Consider the following 23,735-nt stretch of genomic DNA (forward strand, 5'->3'; position numbering starts at 1 on the left):
CTTAAAAACATTTTAATGAAGTGATGAACATTAGCACTATCAATAATGGGACAAGCCAACATCATGGCCCTCTTATGTATTTCACTGACAAAATTCACTTAAGCAGAGTTTCTGCCAAGAATACATTAACTGAATCCAATCCACATGTAATAAAACACAAAAGAAGAGGGAACTGTTTCAAATTGAAGACACTGGGACAACTAAATGCAAATAGTTATGTTGAATTGAATCCTGGGCTGGAAAACATAATTGGTGTAAAGGACACTGCTTGAATAATAGAGGAAACTAGAATATAAATTGTTGATTAAATACTAGTATTGTATAGATGGTAACTTTCCTGATTGTTAACAATACTGAGCTCATACAACAGAATTTCCTTATTGTTAGGAAAAAAATAATTATAAAGGAGTAAACAGGCATGATGAAATTGCTAAATGAGAGAGAGAGAGAGAGACAGAATGATAGAGCAAATACAGCAAAATGTTAACCATGAATAGATCTAAGTATGCATAGATAGGAACTCATGTACTATCCTTGGGGGTTTTTCTATAAATTGGCAACTAAAACAAGATACATGTTAAAAAATTGTATTCACACCACTCCTATAGCAATGATTCCCTTCTGTACCTTAAGCATCCCAATTTTTTTATTCTATAACACTTAGTTTTAATATCAAATACATAATTTGTATATTATGAATCTCTCTCCATAAAAATACAAGTTCTCAGAGACAGGAATCTTTGCTATTTTGTACAATGAAGAAATCCTATTTCTAAACTGTACCTAGCATTTCGTAGAGGGAAGATAGATACTCTTAAATTAGAGAATAAATGTATAATTGGATAAAACAGGCTCTAGAGTCAGACAAGTCAAATCCTGGCTCTTAGTGTTCCTTCATATAACACTGACATGTTACTGAACTTCCTCGGAACTTAGCTCCTAATAAGCACTTACTTCAAAGGGATACGGGGAAGATGACATTCATAAACACTGAGAAGTAGGAACTCCAAAAGTTTGTTCTCCACAAAGGCAATGAATGAACTGGCAAAAACTGCTGAGAATCAACTTTTTTCAGAACTCTGGAATCAAATCAAAATTTACCACAAGCAGGGAAATAATTAAATAATGAAGAAAAAAAAAAAAAAGATGAGACTGGATAAGAGAGCTTTGAGATATTTTAACTTACCATGGTACAATACCATCTCCTGCTTCCCAGCTTGCAGTGGCCTGAAGACAGTGGCTGGCATTCCCAGTGTGTACCTGGTATCAGAGGGAGCAGAACAGACCTTATTCTCAAATGTGGTTTTTGTTTTAACCTATCTGGTGGCTCTTTGAAGAACTGTCTCAAATGGCTTGCCTATTTTCACCTAAAGACGCTTACTCCTTGGAGGGAAAGTTATGACCAACCTAGACAGCATATTAAAAAGCAGAGACATTACTTTGCCAACAAAGGTTCATCTAGTAAAGGCTATGGTTTTTCCAGCGGTCATGTATGGATGTGAGAGTTGAACTGTGAAGAAAGCTGAGCACCGAAGAATCGATGCTTTTGAACTGTGGTATTGGAGAAGACTCTTGAGAGTCCCTTTGACTGCAAGGAGATCCAACCAGTCCATCCTAAAGGAGATCAGTCCTGGGTGTTCATTAGAAGGCCTTGATGTTGAAGCTGAAACTCCACTACTTTGGCCACCTGATGCAAAGAGTTGACTCATTTGAAAAGACCCTGATGCTGGGAAAGATTGAGGGCAGGAGGAGAAGGGGACAACAGAGGATGAGATGGTTGGATGGCACCACCAACTCAATGGACATAGGTTTGGGTGGACTCCAGGAATTGGTGATGGACAGGGAGGCCTGGCGTGTTGCTGTTCACCGGGTCACAAAGAGTCGGACATGACTGAGCAACCGAACTGAACTGAACTGAAGAACATTCCCAGGGTTGAAGCAGCTACCTAGGAAAAATTTGCTCAAAACATTTAAAAGCAAATGTATAGTTGTTGCTTCTGGAAACTGGGAATAATAGTTGGGGAAAACAATAACTTGAAAGCTTGGAAGGAAAGGCTAGGGAAGGAGATGCTTTGGGGAATAAGGATTTTGAAAAGCTGTCACGTATTTCTAGGAATCTAGAAGTCCATGCACACATTCATGGCTGAGCACACGCTCAGAAAAGACCTGAGAAAGCCCTAGGCTCTTACATCTGGCTTACTTCAGGCTTTGCAGGAGCAAGGAGTGAAGGCTTAGGCCGAATTGTAATCTGCTTGGCTGAGTGTTGAGTGCATGTACACACACACACATGCACACGCACAGTCCATCTGCAAAGACTGGGAGATTTTTTTTTCTTCTTTTAGTTCTAAGGGCATAAGGAAATTTCTCTTGAATCACTGTGTGTGTGCTTAGTCGCTCAGTCGCTCAGTCGTGTCCGACTCTTTGCAACCCCATGGACTGTAGCCCGCCAAGCTCCTCTGTCCATGGTGATTCTCCAGGCAAGAATACTGAAGTGGGTTGCCAGGCCCTCCTCCAGGGATTGAACCCAGGTCTCCTGCATTACAGGTGGATTCTTTACCATCTGAGCCACCAGGGAAGCCCTAGCTGACCATTAATCTAACAGAACAGACTTTAATGACCACATATGACAAAGGATACAAACTTTACAAAACTAGTGCAGAAAAGTCACAAAACAAAAAGCAAGGGAAATGCAAATCAAAACCACAATGAGATGCCCACTACATGCCTACTCAGATGGCTATAACTTTTTAAAATAAAAATAAACAGTGATAATGAGGTTGTGGAGAAACTGGAACCATTGTATATTGCTGGTAAGGCTATAAAATGGCACATCAACTGCATGATGTCAGCTCCTCAAAAGTTAAACAATTAGGACCCAGTAGTTCCACTCCTTGGTATACATCTAAGAGAACTGAAAACATAGGTTCAAACAAAAAACATGTACACGAATGTTATAGCAAAACTATTCATCAACAAAAGGTGGAAGCAATCCAAAATGTCCATTAACATGAAGTAGATAAATGTAATATGGTATATCTGTACAGGGGAATATTATTTAGCCTTAAAAAGAATGAAGTAGTGATACATGCTACAACATGGATAAATCTTGAAAATACTATGCTAAGTATTAATATTAATAAAAAAAAAGCCAGACACAAAAAGTTATATACCTTGTGATTTCACCTACATAGAAGGTCTCAAATAGCCAAATCCATCAAAGTAGAAAGCTGATACAGGGTTGCCAGAGGCTAACAGGAGGTGAGAATGGGGATGAACTGCTTAATGTGTGTGGAATTCCTGAAGGTGGAGATGTATAAAAAATGTTCTGGAATTATCAATAAGTAGTGGGAATGATTGGACAGTATTGTGAATGTACTAAAAGCCACTGAATTATACACTTAAAAATGGTTAAAATGATAAGCCTTATGTTATGTGAATTCTATTTCATTTTTTTTTAATGGGATCTCAGCTCCCCCACCAGGGCTGAACCCTGACTTCTGCAGTTAAAGCATGGAATCCTAACCACTAAACTACTAGAGAACTCCTTATTTCAATTTTTAAATAAGTAATATGAGATGCTCAAATACAATGATGTATTTTTAACTTTTCAGGACTGAGTCTTTCAAAATAAGTGCCCAATAAAAACGGTCTCCTGCATTGTAGCAAGATTCTTCACCGTCTGAGCCACCAGGGAAGCCCCAAATAGTAACACACGGGCCTCTTCTCTAAGAAGTCAGAGGCATCCTCATCTGCTCGGCAACCTTCTCCTATTGGCTTGAAAGCATGACTCTGAGTAAGGACCCGGGCCCCCCAGGTCCTGCTGCAGTGATACAAGGAGGCAGGGGATAATGGCAACTAGTCCCAGAAGACTCTGGGTCCCCAAAGCTGGCGAAGACTGGTTAAAGCTTCCTTTATTGTGACAGGGACTTGGTTGGTGTGAAGAGGTCAGAAGTTGTCATTAGCCGGGTCTGAACGCCACCTCTGCCCCTAACCCTCACGAGGCCTCAAACTCAGGGCCTTCTGGATGGTGCTTTTCTCTGAGGTAAAATAGAGGTGAGGACTCTGGGATTAGGGTCACTGTGGTTTGCTGGTCTGCTAACTATAAAGCTCGGGCCACTGCTCTCAAGACACCAGACTGTAGCCTTTCTATATCCTTGAAGGTTCCGGGGACTCACATTCCCTCTCCTACCTCCCCTTCTGCCCGCCCCCACCCCACACCTCCACCTCCTTCCCACAGTGCTTGGCTCATCCAAGATGGAGACGTTCCCCAGAAGCCCCCAAACTCCACGGAGTCCAGCAGCAGGCTTCTCTCCTTACACTCCTGCCTTGGAACAGTTGGTCTGAAGTGAAGTTGCCCAGTTGTGTCCGACTCTTTGCGACCCTGTGGACGGTAGCCTGCCAGGCTCCTCCATCCATGGAATTTTCCAGGCAAGGATACTGGAGTGGCTTGCCATTTCCTCCTCCAGGGAATCTTTCCCGACCCAGGGATCGAACCCGGTCTCCGGCACTGCAGGCAGACTCTACCACACAAGCCACTCCTCAGAGACTGTGGAACGTTCTGGCAGGGGCAGAGCCGCTCCCCCGCACCGCCACCTACACACAGCCGGGCTGAAGGCGCAGAGAGGGAGGAAGGCCTCTGATTGGAGGAGGCTTGGTGAGAAGGCGGGGCGATGGGCGTGTCTAACGGCCACAGAAGAAGCTGTTGGGATCCGTTAATTTCTAGCGGCACTTGGCTCATTTTTTTCTAAGATGGCATGAAGCTAACTTACTTAGAGAACGGGCTTATGGGGATCTCCCCTTCCAGGAAGATGAGAACTGCTATAAGGATTCAGGAAAACCCCTGAGGCCCAGGATGTGGAGAACTGGGCGCCCGTCCCTCACCGCAGGTTGGTTGTAGACATTGTGGCGGGAGGGGTCCAAGGGATTTTGTGCTCCCGGTCTCCCTTGGAGATGGGTGGTGGTTGGAGATGGGTCCCCAAGCCCCTTGCAAGCCCCTTCCCCCTCGCCTTGGGCTTCATCCGAGCATGTCTCCACTCTTTTCTCTCTTTACCACTGTGTCTTTCTTGTGGAAGGATTATTCTTCCATCCCAGGGAGGAGAGCCACTTGAATGTCCTGAAAGACACTGGGACTCCGAGGACAAGTATGTGCCGGCCCATCCCTGTGCACCCCGGGCCTTTCCCGGCCTCCCTTTCCCGGTTTGCGGGTATCTTTCCTAACTTCTTAGTCTCGTTTATCACCTCCCTCCCTGCTGTGATTGGTGAAGGGTTGGGGTGGATGAACTGGAGATCTGGCGGGTGGGGGGGTCGGGATCAGTTTCAAGTCCAAAGATACCCCTCCCGAGCTCTGTGTGATTGTGGGAAATTTACTGACCTTTTCATGGGTGTGTGCTCTCACCTGGAAAGTGACAAAAATCATAATGCTTATTGAATCATGATGAGAACGGGGGTGATTATGTCAGTGTCTTTGGAAAACAGATGTGCTGCAAATTACTGATTAGGGTTTTAACTCTGTTCTTCCCGCTGCCGTCCCCCCAGCTGCTGTCTTTTCTGTGTACCAGGTTTCTGCCTTTTTCCTTCCACAGGATGGGTCAGTCAAGCCATAACAGAGCATGGAGGCAGTCCCTTTGTCCACCCTGTCATCTTCTAGGAACTAGGAAGCACCCTTCCCGGGTCCCTGCTCCAGTGGACTTCCCCGGCTCTTCCTTCCCAGCCTTTGCTGTGGCATTAGCCATCTGGAAAAAGAGCTGCTGGTAGGACCTGGAACTTTTGTTCACACCCACAACCCTTCCCTCCAGATATCCAGTACTCTGCCTTCAGGGAGGAGACTTGAACTTTAGGCAACAGGAGAAAACCAAACCTTCAAGGGCTTTGGTTCCCTCCAAGGCCAAGGTTCCCAAGATCCTTGGTTAAGAGGTATGGGCCACTGCCTTCCGTTCCTCAGTCTTCTTTTCCCTGTTTGTCCCAGAGTTCTGCTATAACCCCAAAGCTTTTCTGTTTACCATCAACATGGAAACTTGACTCTTTATATAGGTATATTTTCCCTCTTTTGTGCATCATCTTGTTCCCCAAAACTGCATTTTCATGAAGGAGGCTTGTGGGACTCAAGGGGCCTGGCCAGTCACCCAGGCTCCCCCAGAGCCTCTCAGACCACTGGTCACGTGGAGAAGTTTAATAAAGACGTCATTACTTCTTGACTCTTGCGGCTTGTGTTCGGTGTGCTGATTCAAAAGTGAAGACTCATGTGGATCCTTTTTATCCTTCCCACTCAAACTGGGTGGAAGGTGTTTGCATCCCCAGGGAAATGGGCAATGAGAGGTGGGTGGAGGGGATGTTATAATGGGCACCTCAGCCTGCCCACCCCTGCCTTTGAATAAAACTCATCACTGTCTCCTCTAGGGACCTGGAATTACCTGGTTTACTAGACACCGGGCAGAGTTTTCTGAGCATTTGCATTGTAATAGGGCAGGAACTAAAAGGGAACCAGTTTATCCACCAGAAAGTCAGGTCAGAGGAAGCAGGTAAACAGTGATTCATATTAAGGCCCTAGAATTTTATTAGTTGCTATTTTTATAACTTTGTTCTTTTAGTCCTTGATTGAGGATAAAGGGAGTATTGTAAAGGAACAAATTGCTGGTGAAAGAAGGGTGGAGGAGGGTGGGTTATCATCCTCAGAGCAGGAATGGAAGAGTGCAGGTATCCCATCACTGGCCTGTGATGTGATGATTGAGCGGTGTGGGCCACTTCCCTGGATCCCACAGATGGGAGTGACAGTCCTAGAACACAAACCTCTGCTTCCTAGGGCCTCAGAAGTTGCCCAGTGCCTCTGCCTCTCTCCCCTGCCTATCTTCCCTGTGTACCATGGATACCAGAGCTGATGTGGCAAGAGAACAGACCTCCCTAAGACTTTCCATTTGGGCCCTGGTTCTATGTTTTTCTATGTCAGTGATGATCACAGAATATTCTTGGAGTTGTCTTCTGTAATGGCTCTGGGCACCTTTTGAGGAGGAGGAATGCTGGAGTCTGTGTAAACCTGGAGCTCCTTGAAGCACAGAGTATGTGTTCTTCATCTGTTCTGTTCCTTGGTGGACTTAGGAATGAAAGGTATGGACCTATTTGTAATCATGCCACCCAGCAGGAATACTGGTGAGTGGAGGAGGGCTTCTTTGGAAACCTCTGATTTATCCAGCCTTGAGACTCTGGGCCTAATATTCATATAATAGTTCAGTCACTCAGTCATGTCCGACTCTTTGCGACCCCATGGACTGCAGCACACCAGGCCTCCCTGTCCATCACCAACTCCCAGAGTCTACTCATTCATGTTCATTGAGTCAGTGATGCCATCCAACCATCTCATCGTCTGGTGTCCCCTTCTCCTCCATCAAGGCTATGGTTTTTCCAGTAGTCATGTATGGTTGTGAGAGTTGTACTATAAAGAAAGCTGAGTGCAGAAGAATTGATGCTTTTGAACTGTGGTGTTGGAGAAGACTCTTGAGAGTCCCTTGGACTGCAAGGAGATCCAACCAGTCCATCCTAAAGGAGGTCAGTCCTGAGTGTTCATTGGAAGGACTGATGTTGAAGCTGAGACTCCAATACTTTGGCCACCTGATGCAAAGAGCTGACTCATTGGAAAAGACCCTGATGTTGGGAAAGATAATAATCACTAGTGGCCTGAAACTTCTAACAGTGTTACCATTGATTCATATCATCAATCATCATGAATCTGTAACTTCTCAAATCCTATGGATTATTTGTGCTATAGAGAGCTCTGTGATTTGGAGGCAGAGAGATACTGTGGCCATTTTGAGCATTTCTGAAATGGGAAAAAGACCCAACTCCTTTGAAGGGAGGGGTGTGTAGTGTGCTTGCCTTATTGTTCTATATTACTTCTCCCTTCTTTCCAACCCTTACACTTTAGAAAGTGAAAACAAAACAAAACAAAAAAACAAACAGTGACATGGGGTTTATTTAGTGCTTAGTTTGTCAGGACAAAGTTTAACTCAGGAGGCACCAGGAGAGGCACGGAGAAGTCACTAGATATTTGCTCAGTGCATCTCTCCATGTCTTCTACTTTTTAATGTCAGAGTCCCTTTTCATTGCTCACCTTCCAGAAAATTCACTGAAAGTATAATGTTGTTAGCTGTTGCATAGGTTACTTTGGGGGCAACTGCAGTTATTGAGTGATTAAATCTCCAGCCCTCTCCCTAACTAGTTGTATGACCTGCAGCCAGTCGTTAACATCTCTGTGTCTGTTTTCTCAGAAAATGGATGATCTATCCCCTAGGTAACCAGGATGCGCAAAGACTATGAGGAACAATACATGAAGTATATGAGATGCTTACCACACTGTTTGGTAAATAACGCTAGTTCCCTCTCTCCTGCTTGGACCATCCTTTGTATTCTGAAAAGAACTAGCCTATTGAGGGTGTATCACAACCAAAAGGAAGGCATCCCAAGTCCTCCCTCCCCAAGCTGGTTCAAGGCCAACCCAGATTCCATAAAACTTTTTGAAAGACTTCCATCTTTCTGTGCAGCCCTCTTCTCAGAAACTGGCTGTGGCAGGCCAGTGCATTCTGGAACAATCTGAAAGGCCTGGGGCTCATCACCTTCCATCATTCTCCACTCATCTAGTCTCCAGTCATCTCCTCGTGGAGACCTGGAAGACAAGTGGATTTGATGGTGCAGCTGTGCCCCAAAGCCTCCAGTAGCATGGAGAAGCCAGCCCTTTCTTCCTTCAGTAGACCTTGAAATGCAGGTGCAGGCATAGCCACGATTTTTCAATTTGCTTCTCTTACTACATGGGCCAAGAATCTTTGCCAGACTGGTTCCTTTGAGAAATCAGAGCCTCAAAGCATACAGCACACTCACTCAAATCCTAAAACAACCAACTCCTTGGTGGGCCCTGCTAACCTCCTGGCTTCACTAGGTAGAGGGCCCTCAAGGGCACTCCTTGTGGAGTGCACCCCAGCCTTCTGCTCCTTCCCCCTCTTCTAGATGAAGACGGTAGATGGACTGGATCCACACCTTGGACCTGCACAGCTGTCCTCCCAACTGCTCTTCCGATCCTGCCCTACATTCCTGTCCTGCTCATTCTTTCCTGGACCCCTCTCACATCCCTTCTTTTTTGCTTATCCCAAGGTGGATAAGAGTCTATGACCCCTCTCCCATCTGGGCTGTCCCCAGAGGGCCAAGCCTCATATCCACATAGAATTCCTACAGAGCTGCCCTTCTCAGTCCCATCTCTCAACTTCCTAGGGTCCTGTAGCCTTTGTCTGCCTCCCCAAGACCTGCCTGTGTGGAGGCCTCTGGCTTCCTGCCTTCCTGTTGTGGCAGCCAGGACTGTGACGGCTGAGTGTCAGGGGTGTCATGTGAAGGAAACTCCAATTGTGGGGTTAGAAAATTTAAAGTTTGAGACCCACTTCTGCTTCATAAGCTCTATAAGAACTGGGGGTGGTGGTGGTGGAATGGGCAACTTTCATCCTCAGTTTGGAAAATCTATAAAGTGGGGAAAGCAGTAATGTATAAATTGGAGTTTTTAGGTAAGGAATGGAAGGAGTGATAATCCATGTGAAAGAATTTATTTTTGATAGTGAGATGCCATACAGTCTCTCTACCTCTGCTGCTGACTTTTTGTATCATAAGTGTCTCCAGTTACATTTCATCCTCCACCATTCTGCAGACAAAGTTGGATGTAGGGAAGGAACCTTGGTTGACCACCCCTGGAATTGGATACTCTTTAATTATAATTTTATTTATTTTTCCCCTAATTATAATTTTATCTTTCCTCAGTATTGTATTATCAATGTTATATAGGTTACTTCAACATGTTATGAACCCCATGATACATTGAAAGTATTATTGTTTTAAACAGCAAACAGTAATTTAGAGAGTATGAAATTAAAATTTTGGAATTTTGAAATTTTACCTTTTATACCATATCAAAATATCAAATTCCTTGGAATGAACCTAACAAAAGATATCAATCCCTCTATGCAGAAAGTGGGGGAAATATTGGAAGAAATCACAGAGACCTAAATTAGTGGAGTGAGACACCGTGTTTGAGTTATGAGTCAATATTGCAAGGATGTCAGGTCACTGCAATTTGGTGCAATGCCAATCAAAATCTCAATGTGTAGAAGTGTGTGTGTGTGTGTGATTTTAAAATCTTAGCCAAGGCACCTGAAAAAGAACACAGCTCACCAAAGAAGATACAGTGTGAGTGAGCGCTCAGCTGTGTACAACCCTTTACAACTTCATGGACTATAGCCCACGAGGCTCCTCTGTCCATGGGACTTTATCCTGGCAAGAATACTGGAGTGGGTTGCCATTTCCTCCTCCAGGGTAGAATTGGATACTCGTGCCTAGGCCCCCTCTATCTAGTATTTTACTCCAAACCAAAGATGGAGGCAGCTTAGGCAAGGGGATTTTATGATGCCTGGCACAGGCCCCCATTTTCCCATAAATCTCAGGGAGGATGGAAGGCCCTAGAGCTCAACAGAAAAGTCCCAGGAAAAGTCCCAGCCTCTGCTTGCCTAGCAGGTCAGGAATGAATTAACCTACAGCTGTCTGAAGGATTCCTCAGAAGGTAGAATCCCAACAGAAGGCTTAGAAGTGTGAAGATAAAGGAAGAACAAGGCCCCTTGATTGCTGTTGAGGTACTCCCCACCTTCTCCCAGGCCTCTAGGGTGACCCACAGTTGTCTCCATGCCAAGCTGTTGGTGTGTGGGGGGTCACTGACCCCCAGTATCGTGTCCTGTTCCCCTTCCTGAAGCAGCTGTGTGCCGGCAGCTCTCGCAAGGGACCTGTCCAGATGTGCACGCTCCAGCCAGCCCCCTCTACCTCCGGAGTGAGTGAAATGTTTCTCTAACATTCTTTCTTCATTCAAGCTGGTACTAGTGTGTTTCAGAAGTAAAAACCAAGCTGGGAGCCAATTATGATCTTCCCACCTCAAGCAGATGGATGCTGTTTTTGCTACAGGAGACCTGGATGTTAAGGAGAGGCAGAGAGGGCTGGTGAGAGGGCTGCCTGGGGTCATCCCACCACCCCTTGGAAGGACTCACCACCTGACTCCAGTGGGGACCCTCTGGCCGCTCTACTTTCTTGAAGAGCCAGCCTCTCCCTGGATGGTTTACCTGGCCCCTGGCAGAGTCTTCCCGTGAGTATTTACATTACAGAAGGGTCTTTTCACCCAAAGGAATAAGGAAAAGCCAGTGGGAGCTTTTAGTGGCAGCACTTGTCTTTCCAGAGCCCTGATGGTTTGATTTTCATCATTATGTCAGACCTGGGACAAGGGTGAAGGGGGAGCAGGGATTGGGGAATTGATGAGTGAGGGAACCTAGGGGAGAGGTCTGGAATCTTCCAGGCCCTTCTAACTGCTGGGACAGTGGATCTCAGAAATTAAAGGAGCTTCAGGGACTGCAGAGGCTACCATGTACTTTCTGCTCCTTTCCTGCCTCCTTCCTTCTCTCAATGGCGTGAGCAGGGTTGATTCAGCGAGGAAACAACAGCTCCTCCCCTCCCCTGACTGCACCCAGGGGAGATTTTCCCTGCAGGACTGTGGCTCTATACCTGGTTTCCTACCACTGTTGGGCCACAGCAGTCTCTGCCAGCTACTTTCTCTCTGGGCTCTGGATTCCTTGTGAAGGAAGGAATGATGGCTCTGCAAGGACCCACCAGGAAACATAACCATCAGGCATTGGTCTGATTGGAGTACAGGGAGCCGCTCCTTGTCTGGGGTGAATTCTGAAATTCATCATGCACGAGCTTGCCGGTAATAAGATTACTAACAGTTTTCATGGATATTGAACAGGTGATTCTAATACCCATTGTGGGAGGCCAGCGTGGATGACCTCTAATAGCTCTGTGAGCCCTGAGATTCTGTGAGCCTGAGATCCCTAATATTATTGCTAATATGCTGTAACTTATAATAATGTTTTCAATGATGCATATCATTAATAATAATGACCGTTATCACTCTGTCTTTCCCAACCCAATGTGTGATCTATATAACTAAATGGTAACTCCTCAGGCATACTTACCAGAGATGATACTTACCACTGTTACTTTACAAGAAAGAAAACTCAGGCCAAAAAAACAGACTCTGAAACCAGCTCCTCGCGCTGGATGCCCCTCCTCCTCCAGAAGCAGGTGCTCCTGCCTCAGGCTACTCAGGACCCTCCAGTTCTTTGCAGCTGTCCATCTGCCCTCTTCCAGGCCTCCTCCCAGCCACCTCAGAAGCTCCTGGAATTGCCACAGTTGTCATCCTTCTGCCCCTGCTTGTCTGGTACAGGATTCTAGTCCTGCTTGGGTCCCTTTGGCCCAAAGCTGGTCACGTCACCATGCTGGTCCCTTTGGAACTTAAAATCTAGTGAACTCTTCCAGTCAGAGGTGCCATGTGGGCTTGAGGCCAATCCATCCACCCATCCATCTCCTCCTGGGTAGTACATCTATAAGTTATCTTTAAAAGAGTGAAAACAGGCCACCTCTGTAAAACCAGAGGTCTGGAAACTAGCTTATGTCCTGCCCCTTGAGGAAGTGTGTAAGGCCCCCCAGTGCATGCCCAGTGTCCTTCACTTTTATTTTGATTTCTCTCCATAGTGGAGAGTGCTCGGCACACAGTAGGTTAGCAAATGCTTGCTGAAAACACCTAGTGCTGATTGCTCCAACTCTCTCACTTTTTCTTCTGGATCATTTTCTCAAACTCAAGGTTCACATACCAAGATTCAGGCTCTGATCTAAAACCCAGCAAGCTCTGCATCTCTAATGGTCTCTGCAGTTCTGTAGGTAACTTCAGTGTAAATCAATTTATTGAATGTTTACGCAGCTCTGCCACTCACTAGCTGTGTGACCTTGGGCAAGTTATTTAACCCCTCTCTACCTTAGCTTCTCCAGTGGGGATGATAATAGTAACCCAGTTGATTGAACTGTTTTGATGACAAGTTGAGATAATCTATAGGAAGCTCTTAGAACAGTGCATAGAACATAGAAAACTCAATGAATGTTAGCTATTATCAATATAATCTTGCAGTTCAACATCAACTTGGAAAATACCAAGCTTGTGTCAACCTATGAAAGGATGAGAACTTTCCCATAATTAGTCAGGGTAGTTAAGGCAACCAGCCAATCCCTGGTAGACAGGCAGAATATTATCCTTGAGAGAGTCCCCAAGGAATGTGTGGAAAGGGTATGATAGGGAACCCAGGAGGGTAACATTCAAGGTTACTGAATGTAACTGAAGGCTTAATTCTCTTCTTCTTGGTAATATTCCTTCTCAAATGGTGAACAAGATACTTGCTTGTTACCAGGACAGGCCAAGTCAGAGATGGAGGGGACAGGTGTGGGGCTCTGAGGTTTTGTCTCATGAGAAAGTGGGGTTGGTCACAGAAAGGTCAGCTGATAGATGTAACCATGGTTTTGGGAACCAAGGACACCTCAGATATAGCACTGGGGATTCAAAGCAAAGACATTCACCCTGGCAAGACATATAAATGCTGGAGTCGCTGCTGGATGTGCCAGAAAGCACCAATGAACACATGTTACAGAGGAGGTGACAAAAGAAGAGGGGGTGTGCTCATCATCACCTAACCAGATGGGCAGCCTGGACGGAGGGGCGCAGGGCTGTGGGAGGTTGGTCAGTAGGCTGACTGGCTGTGGCCCAGGTGGGCTTGGGGATCTCATGGAGATGGGTGAGATTCCAGATTCACCCTCTCATCAATAGGAAACCAAGTAAGTAACTGCAGGCTGCACTGACATCCCAGGAAGGGCCTGGGTAGTGAGATCTTCCTCACCACAGCCCCAGAGAGACTCCAGCACTCAATGGTGGAGAGAATGCTGGCTGTGATTCCCTAGGAGTACACTCAACTGTTGGCTAAATGGATCAGAAGATCCTTATCCCAACAAAGCAGGACAACAACCAGACAAGAGCCTGCAATCTGGGTCCGTTTCCCCAGAGTCAGTGAGCAGAAGAAAGATGCCAAACATTGTCCCAAATAAGATCATGGGACAAGACCACTGCACTTGTTTGAAGATGCTGAATGGCCCTGCTGGGAATCACAGGATAGCTGGAGAGGGAAAGGTCAGCTTCCCTCTTTGGTCTGTTGGGAAACGTATTAATTTCCCTCTGCTAGAGGCTGCAGGGAAGGGAAACCTATGAGCCTTGTAAACATTCACTGCTGTGAGCTGGGGAACCTGAAATAAAATGAAAGCTGAGAATCTAAGATCTTTGGCTTAAAGGCTGAAAACACAAATAGGTATTTTTAGACTGGGAAGGGGGTAGTGTTCCTTTGAGATGTTTGCAGAGCAACCCATGTAGGGGTCTGATTTTATTATGCAAAGGTAGAAACCTCAGTTGTTTACCTGTGAGAAGCCTTCTTTTCACAGCAAACTTTTCCTCTGCCAACTGTGTCACACGGGTCTGGGGATCTAAGCATGATGTGTAAAACTATGTGTTCAGATTTTGCCTGCTCCTTGCCAACAGTCTTTTCTTTCGGATGCAGGCATGCTTAGTTGCTCAGTCATGTCTGACTCTTCGCAACCCCATGGATTATAGCCCACCAGACTCCTCTGTCCATGGAATTCTTCAGACAAGAATACTTGACTGGGTAGCCATTCCCTTCCCAAGGGATTTTCCTTGCCCAGGAATCGAACCTGGGTCTCCTGCATTGCAGGCAAATTCTTTGCCGTCTGAGCCACCAGGGAAGCCCTTTCTTTTGGATAAGTGTGTCTATTTCACCAGCAGCAGTTTGCAGAAATCCCCATGGCTGCAAAAACAGAGGAAGCCCCACCCAGTTTACTGAAGCCCTGAGACCTTCACTGCAAACATACTGAGAACAGACAGCAGAATACACAGAAGCACTCAGCCTGTACTTAGGAAACATCGATACCCGCAGACTCTGGGAGAAAAGTTACGACCCATGTGGGAAGGGGGACATCTGAGACAGTGACCTTCCTCTTACCTGGTTAGAAATGATGTCACTTAAAAAAAAAAAAAAAGCAAGTCTAAGTTCTTTTGGGATTTTAGTGCTGTAATCATGGGAAAATGAAAAAAATCTTTGAGGAGAATCTGTGGACTGTATCAATTTGTGGACTGAACTTGGGGAGAGAGGGTTGAAGTCTTGCCAGAAAGATTAATAATTCAGCCAGGCTCAGACTGTATCAGCTACCTCTCTTCTGCAAGAGATCAGAGAGCTAAAGCCTTCTGTCTATCAGGAAAGAGGATCTGGTAGGCAAACACCTCTTCAGTTGGAAGTTTTTGAATTAGGAAGAGACAGGAAGATGGGTTTGGTCTTTGGAGTGAGCTTTTGTGAGGTTTTCTGTCTTTAGGGGACAAAGTTACAGGCTTTCAGGGCAGAGGGGACCAGATGAGGCTGGAGATGGAAAACTATTAAACAAGGGACATCTAGAGGTCACCAGGCCAGGAGGAGGGATGGTAAGGTCTGGGCAGGACCATCTGAAGCCTGGGTGGATTTTCCTGGCCAGAGTAGGAATGTATACAAGCCAAAAGAGGTCAGAAAGACTAACGTGGGGTCAGAAGAAACCACTTAACCAAGAGGACCCTGAGTCAACATTCGGAGAATTTTAGTCCTTGAAGCCAACCCAAAGGCTTTCAGATCAGACTATAAATTTGACTACTTCAGTCAGGACAAAATACTGCCTGAAACGAATGAGCTGAAGGGAGGAAGAAAGGATAGAGGAGGTAGTGTGATGTCATGGGAAGAGCTAAGTTTTTGCAGCCAGACTTACTGTGTGACCTTGTGGAAGTTACTTAACCTCTCTGAGCCTCAGCCCCTTCATCTGAAAGACTGGCATAATAGTATTTACCTTGAGAGACTGCTGTGAGGGTTTGGTGATGCATGCAGATGAAGCAGCAGCACAGGATCTGGAACTGTAGGTGCTCAGTAACTATTAGCTTCCTTCCACTTCCAGAAGCTGTGCTTCCAAGTCAGTGGCTGCACATGTGGAGCTGACTATACCAGCCCCGTGTGGTTCTCAAGCACCTTAAAGCCAGTTAGCCTGAACTGAGATGTGCTGTGTGAAACAGACGTCAGATTCCCAACACTATGTAAAATATTAATAATTCTGTAGGGATTATATGTTGAAATGAAAATATTTTTGATATATTGGGTTAAATAAACTATATATTAATTTCACCTGGTTCTCTATACTTGATTTAATGGGCTACTAGCAAATTTTATATTACAGTGCAGCACAGACTTTATACCTCTTAGACAGTGCTGACCTAGACACTAAGAGGAAGGTAGGGTTGGGAAGCTGTGTTCCAGAAGCTCATCTGTTTCTCTACCGTGGGTCTGTGCTTTGGTTTGTTATCCTGAGTGCATGCGTGCTTAGTCGCCTCAGTTGTGTCAGACTCTTTTGTGGCCCTGTGGACTGTAGCCCGCCAGGCTCCTCTGTCCATGGGGATTCTCCAGGCAAGAATACCAGAGTGGGTTGCCATGCCCTCTTCCAGGGGATCTTCCCGACCCAGGGATCAAACCTGTGTCTCTTATGTCTCCTGCATTGGCCGACGGGTTTTTTACCACTAGCCCCACCTTGTTCTGCTTCCCCAGTGAAAGACCCTTTCGGGGAAAAAAAAGCCATCTTGGGCTCACCCAAAGTGGGTGGAAGGTACTCTGGCGCCCCTAGTGGCTACGTGTGGTGGTGGCCACTGTCCAGGAAAAAGGAAGCAGGGCTGAAGGTGAGAGGACAGAGCCATAAGGTGGTAGGTAGCCTGGACAGACTGAACTATTCCTTCTTAGCCTGGAGCTTCATTCCAGACCCTCTACTGACCTTTACTCCAAGAGGGCGGGCCCATTCTCTCTTAGTTCAGAAGGCTCCCGCCTTATATGTGAACTTAGCAGGAAGCAGGCTCTCACCAGGTAGAACCAAACAGGTGTGAGAGAAAATGCCATCTCGAAGCCACCTTCAGAAAACCACAGAGTTTCCAGAGAAATAAACAGCAGACTTCACAGACACAGGAATGTTCTTTTTTTTTTTTTTGTCTCTCCCAAGTAGTGTGGTTAGTTGTTGATTTTAAAACTGTACATTTTACTGTACACTTTTTTTTTTTTTTTTTTAGTAAAGGAGAAGGTTGGCATTTGTATTCTGCCCACAGGGATGTTGCTTTCCAAACCTGACAAACACAAGTGCTAGTACATATCATGTCACGACAGAGCTTGGAGCCGCTGACGAGGACAGCTGGTTCCCCTCGCTTCCCAAGTCTACCACTTTTCCTCTAGGCGCCTGAAGCCAAAGGCAAAAAGAGAGTGGTATTTGGGGTCACCTCCTCAATGGCTACATTTAGAAAAGGCTGAGTGAGAAAGTGCAGAGGGAAAAAGGAGAGGAGGAAAATGGGGCAGAGAAAGAGGGAGGGTGGGGGAGATTTTCTTTCACGTCACCGAGGCTGGAGGTCTCCCATGACTGCAGAAAGCTTGTGCTCCAGCACTGGGGCTGGAAGTGAGCTTGTGGTCTCAGGAAGAGACCGGCCTGGTCTGTTGATGACCTGGTCAGGACCAGAAAGGGACTGGGGGGAGGCAGAGAGGCACCAGAAAAAAAGGAATGAAGACAGGAGAGAGGAGGGAAGGTGAGGAGAGAGAGGAGGGGGGCAAGGAAGGAGGAAGGCATGGGGTCTGGAGGCTCCTGGGTGGGAGCCAGAAGGCAGTCCTGCATAGACGGTTCCCCGCCCTCTGCCTGTGTGTTCTGGGTGGGGCTGGGGGACCACCAGCTCAGCTCCAGGTCTGAGCCCATCAGAACGTTTCAGCCCCAGATGGACTCACCTGTATGCTTTGTAGTCTGTGCGGTCGGCAAGTGGCAGAAGGAGGGAGAATGAGGCTAGAGCTCTGTGGTGGAGGTTTGGGAAAGGAAGGAATGAGGTGGGGAGAGGTAGTGTGTTGACAATGAGGCGAGACCTGGGACAGACAGGGACCAAGAGAGACAGAGGTGCGGGGGAAGACCCTCCAGATGCTTCCAGATGCCTTCCCCCGCACCGGCCACAAGTCGTCTGTCCCCTCTTACCACGGTCTGTGAATGTGGGGTTCAGTCCCCAGATGGGCAGGAGCCTGTGTGCCCCTCCCATCACCATCCTGTCATGTCCATGACAGATCCGCCTCCTGACTGGCATCATGGAAGGCAGCCCCCGTGTCCCCGTGTCCCACCCTGAGCCACCTTCTTCAAGAACAAACGAAGGACAGGCTCTAGACACAGAAACGCCCTAGCCACGGTGAAGACTTGGTAACAGATTTCAGACACCACCCCCAAGAGGTACGTGGCCTTGGGGCCTGCCCTGACTTGGTCACTAACTCACTATGTGACCTTGGGCAGGTCCCTTGGACTCTGGAGGGAAGGAGAGAGAAGGTTAAGGGTGAAATGATCGCAAACACCTCTTCAAGCTTCAAAATCCTGCAACTCATTTAGTCATGAAGGATCCTTAGTCCTTCGAGCTGGAAGGGAGTTGGAGATTTGGCACGATCTCAGTATTTCATGAATTAGGAGCCTGAGGTCCCAGAGAGAAAGGGCCTTGCCTGCTGTATTCAACTGGGTATTGGGTGGTGGCTCTGAAACCCAGACTTGTAGCTTTGGACTCTGTGTCCAGTGCTCCTTCTGCTCCTTCGAGTCCACTCCCCTTAAGAGAAAACCTCTTGGCAACCCCCTCACAACCATGCCCCCCCATTCCAGCTTCCCTTAAAAGAAGCAAAAATCCCAAAGCACCTCCATAGGGTGCTTTGTACCCATGGGTCTCATAAAACCCTTCTCCCTCTCCCACATGTAGAGTCCTGCAAATTACCCTTCTGGTTTAAGCTGATGTGCTGGGTGTGGGGCGTTGTGTTTGAGAAGCAAAGGAAGCTGGGCCCGCGATGGGGGATTCACTCAGCCCTCCTGAGTGTGGGGACTTGGCAGTAATGAGGGGGTCTAGACAGAGGACTTCAATCTTCCCCTGAACAAACGTGCCACCCAAATCATTCCCTGCTTTGCTCAGCTGGCAGCGATTGCCCACCACCAGGGCTTCTGGGACCCACTTTTGTGCGTGGCGTAAACTCTCCATTATCTGTGTCACTGAAGAGGAGGAGTCTGGGACGTGGGAGAAATAAATTAAGAAACAAGACAACACTGGAACCATCCGCAATCCAAAGCCGCTTGCTTATAGGCTACATTTGTGATCAGAAAGGCAGGAGCCCTGCCTTTCCAAACACTCAGGGCTCAGTCTGACATGTGAGCGATCGAGTCCGCTTTCCCTGAGCACACCCCGACGGGTGGTGGGGGACAGGCCTGGGAAGGTGTGTGTGGGTGGCATAGTGGGGCGGGGGGAGGCCGTTGACAGGGAGACAAAATGGTCCCTGGATGTAAACATCACCATGGAAACTCCACAAAGACTTGTGGGTAAAGATGCTTCCCCTTCTCCCACCCTGGTAGGGTGGGAGGGAGGAGGCCCACCCCAGGCCTACACCGTGCTCTCCATCACCCACTCGGAGCTGCCGAAAGTTCCTCGGGCCCCCACCAGGTCACTCTCCTCGAAGGGCAAGAGCATGCCGTTAACAGAGAGGCTGCGCTTTGTCCAGATGTTCGAGACCCTCCGCGGGGGGCTGTAGCCACCAGGGGCGACCCCTCCCGCAGCTGCGGCCGCAAAGTCCCCCATGTCGAAGGAGTGGCTGCGTTTGGCCTTGCCCTCCAGGGGCAAGGGGAGCAGGCTCCTGGCCCTGGCCGCGGGCGGCCCCAGCAGTGGCTCTCGGTCCGAGGGGTGCCCCTTGGCCGACGTCCCAGACCCTCTCCCGCCTGGAGTCCTGGAGTCCAGCAGCTCCTCCTTTCTCTGACTTTTGAGGTCCAAGGAGGCAAAGGCCCCCATGAGGCGGTCAAGGTTGGGCTTGGGGCGGGGAGCGGGGGGTGGGAGCCTCCAGGGGCCCCGACCCAGCCCCTCCCCGATGCCCAGAGAGCTGGAGGAAGAGGAGTCGCTGCCTCGGGCCAGGCTGGCACTGAAGTCCATGAGTTCGTTGCGCACCACCACCTTGGGTGGCCCGGGCGTGGGGGCCCCACTGGGCACGCTGCCCAGAGCAGGTGGCTGGGCCCCGTTGGTCTGAGAGTGCACGTTGCTGACAGCAGCCGCGGGCTTCCCCGTGCCCTCCTGGTTGCAGACCTTGTAGCGCACCATGAGGATGACGATGAAGACCAGCAGTGTGGCCACGATGATGCCGCCGATGACCAGGATCATGGTGCCGCCCAGGATCTGGCTGTGCATGGACTGGCACTGCGGGTAGTCGGCCTTGGTGAAGAACTGGGCACAGCCCACGATGTTGGTGGCCGTGAGCGTGGTGGCCGTGTCGTCCCACATGGCCAGCACGCACAGGTCGTAGCCAGTCCCGGACACCAGGTTGTTGACCACAAAGGCCTTGTTGGAGGCTGGGATCATCCTGGGAGGTGGAGGGGATAGGTCCAAAGGGGCAGGCATGGTGAAGGACAGTAGGGTGATGGGGGACAGGGGCAGAAGTAGAAGAAAGAGAGAGGGTGACAGAGACAGGAGACATGGAGAGGGAGAGAGCCGCAGATGCAGAGAGAATGAGGCAGAGAGGAGAGGTAAGAGGTGGAGAGACAGGAGAAGGGAGAGCCAGAGAGGAGGGGGACCCAGGTAAGAGAACAGAGATGGGGGGGAAAGAGAGGAAAAGATTCCGGAGTGGGGGTACATGTGTCAGAGCCAGGTACACAGAGAGAGAGACATTGGCAACCAGGTGCGGGAGACAACCCGCACGAGGTGGAAATAAATCGATGATGAGTGTGACCACGAAGGGAATGGAACAGGAGGTAGTTGACGGTAGAGAGTGGTTGGAGTTGGAGGTTCGGAGAACAAAGGGGAGAGATTCAAGGGAAAAAAGAGAGAGGAGACATGGGGAGGGGCGGAGGGGGAGGCAGAGAGATTAAAGACGTGAAGACACAGAAATTAAACAAGAGGGACTGCCCACCTCCCCGCTTCTGCCTTCTCTGCTTCAAACAGCCCCTTGGTCTCTGGGCCGTGGGGGTGAGAGTCAGGTCAGCCATGGCCGCCCACCCGGAGGGCTGCCTCTACCCCCCGTCTGTCCTAGGAGATTCCCAGCACTGACTGAGCCCCATTCCGAGCCTGAGCTGTGCTGAGTCACGGACAAGGTCCTGTCCTCAGAGGCCAAGGCCACCCTCCGCTCCAGATGGCTTTCTCTCATCTCAGGAGGGAGAACTTCACTGCTGCAGATGGGTTGAGGGTGGGTGGGGGTCTAGGCAGAAGCAAACTGGAGGTGCGAAGAGGGGCGTTGCTTGGAGGGGAAGGGCGTGGTGCAGTGGTGAAGACTGCGGGGAGCTCTGCTTCCCAGAGGGAGCAGCGGGGTCCTCCATCACTGCCATAGCAGGCCAGGGGCATCCAAAGACACCCGGGGCAGTATCACTGGTTGGGGAGGACTTGACGGCTCCCTCCACCTTCAGAGAGGGTCAGAGGGGGCAGCAATCTCCCCGCACTGGGGCTGGTCCACCCTAGCCTCGGCCCCTCCAGCATGCCTTCTGGTGAGAGTTCCTAGAAACGACGTCTGTCTCATCCCACATACACTCTTGCAGAAATACTCACCTCAGCCGGAAGGAGCCTCGTCTCTCTGCAGCCTCCCCCACCCCTCCGCCCCCCACCCCCAGCTCCCAAAGAACTGGGTATCCTTCGGTCCCCTGCTACTCCAGCGCCGTCTGCGCCCGTCAACGGCTCACACCCAGGGCCCGGCAGCTTAATTGAGACCTCAAACACGAAATACTGGAGCCTGAAGACTTCCACCTGGGAACCGCACATGGAGCCTGGGACTGACAGGCAGGTATTGACGTCCCGTCAGTGGGCAGCGCTGGAGGCTCCTGCCTCCCGCCTCACTCTCGGCCCCTCTTGGCTGCTGGGGAAGCCACACAAGGAAGTTGAGTCCTCTGGCCCGTCCCCACCTCCATCCTATAGCTACAGTTCGTGGGGCAGAAGAGGTGAGTGGAGGAGGCGGAGGCCTGGATCAGCAGGCACAGCACCCAGCCCCTTAGGTCCATCTGTTCCACCTGTGCATCATGGCAGTCCTGGGCCCTCAGGTCACAGAGGAGGGCTGGCCAAGGCTCAGAGAGGTTAAGTGATTGGCCTGAGGTCACACAGCTGGGACTGCCAGGATGAGGCAGTCTGGGCTTTGACACTAGCTTCTAGATCCACAGTCTGGGCTTATTCCTTTCCACAAATGAGGATGATTTTCCTCTTCTCAGTGAAAACCCCTCCCAGGCCTGTTGCAGGTCAGCCAGCCCCTGCCATGGAGCAACTCAGCTCACTGAGGCTCACACTCCTCCACAAACAGGACCTCGGTTCTGCTGGGCCAATTGCTGTGCAGAGTCCACCTCCTTCCACCTCAGGGAAGCGGTGTGAGCGACGTGAGCGACGTGAGTTGGGGCGGCAGGAGCTGTGCACACCCAGAATGGTGACATAGTAGCGTGTGTGCTCAGTCGTGTCCGACTCTTTGTGACCCCGTGGACTGTAGCCCGCCAGGCTCCTCTGTCCATGGGATTCTCAGCAAGAATAATGGAGTGGGTTGCCATGCCCTCCTCCAGGGGATCTTCCTGACCCAGGGATTGAACCCGTGTCTCTTAGTCTCATGCGCTGGCAGGTAGGTGCTTTACCCCTAGTGCCGCTGGGAAACCCGATGACAGTAGAGCAAATGCTTCATGGCAAGTGTGCGTCAGGCCCTGTTTTAGGCACCCTATGTCTATCAACTCGCTTAGCCCTACAGCAACTCTCTGAAGCAGCCACTGTCGTGGTCTTTTTTCTGCAGAGGTGTTAGGCAAACATAACATGGAGAGCCGGCATTCAAACCCAGGCAGTCCAACTCCAGTCCCCTCTGACCCACCTCACTTGGCCACCTCTCTGGGTCATGAGCAATAAAAGAACATATCCCTTCAGGGCAGGGATGGGTTGGCTGGTTTATTGAACCCCTGGTATGTGACAAGGGTTTTCATACTCAATATTGTGTTTAAACCTCCCCACAATCCCAGGACACAGGAGAGGGATTCTGAGCCTAGAAATCATCTCAGTGTTTTGCTGTCTTATCCTGGAAGCAGACCTGGTTATTACTACTACTACTAAGAGTAGCCAACACTGAGGGCTTACTCTTTGCCAGGATTGTTAAGAGGACTAACTCATTTAATCCAACAATTGTTGGGAGGTCGTTATTATTACTGTTTTACATGTAACAGCCTGAGGCACAGAAAGGTTAAGCTGCCTGCCTGAGAGCGCCCAGCTAGTAAGTGGCAGAGCCAGGATCCGAACCGGAGAGTCTGGCCCCAGAGCCTCCACTCCTGATCGCTCTGCCTTGCTGCCTCTCAGCCACTTCCCTGTCTTCCTGCCCTCCCGGGGCGACGCTGTGTGGACCCTGCCTGGCCTCTCCCCATCCCCCTAGGCTGCTGTTAAGGGAGGTGTTACAGGGTGAGTCTGATCCTTAGCAAGCAGCTGGCACCTGGGATGAAGGGTCAGGCGGGGGAAATCCGTGCACTGTAAATGGCGCATCAGAAGAAAGGCCAGATAGAAAAGCCTGCTTCCCAGGATTAAGAGCAGAAAAGCAGCTCTTGTTTTCTCTGGTCGGGGGTGGGTGGAGGGGGGGGTGTGGGGTGTAGACCCTGGTTCTTAATCACAAGCAAGACTGCTCCCCACTCCAGGCAGTGAAAGGATGGCCTGCCAGAGAAAGTCATGTGAATCAGGCACTATTCAAACCCGAGTGACAGAACCAACCTCA

The 23,735-nt window shown here is 49.0% G+C and overlaps 1 protein-coding gene and 1 long non-coding RNA gene across 2 annotated transcripts in view; one reads left to right on the forward strand and one right to left on the reverse strand.

Annotated features, from left to right (window-relative positions):
* The first annotated feature begins 4,758 nt into the window (after nucleotides 1–4,758).
* LOC122430128 lies at nucleotides 4,759–6,194 on the forward strand. The gene is made up of 3 exons (XR_006266234.1): nucleotides 4,759–4,886; nucleotides 5,073–5,141; nucleotides 5,583–6,194. It is a non-coding gene; the product is annotated as an uncharacterized LOC122430128 (long non-coding RNA).
* A 10,777-nt stretch (nucleotides 6,195–16,971) lies between these two features.
* The window catches only part of LRFN2 (leucine rich repeat and fibronectin type III domain containing 2), a 200,052-nt gene continuing 193,288 nt past the window's right edge, over nucleotides 16,972–23,735 (reverse strand). The window contains exon 3 of the mRNA XM_043450946.1: nucleotides 16,972–20,393. Within this exon, the coding sequence (XP_043306881.1) occupies nucleotides 19,430–20,393 (964 nt within the window). The 3' untranslated portion in view covers nucleotides 16,972–19,429. The remainder of the gene's footprint in view (nucleotides 20,394–23,735) is intronic.

Source organism: Cervus canadensis, chromosome 28 (assembly GCF_019320065.1).
Source record: "Cervus canadensis isolate Bull #8, Minnesota chromosome 28, ASM1932006v1, whole genome shotgun sequence".
Taxonomy (NCBI): Eukaryota; Metazoa; Chordata; class Mammalia; order Artiodactyla; family Cervidae; genus Cervus; species Cervus canadensis.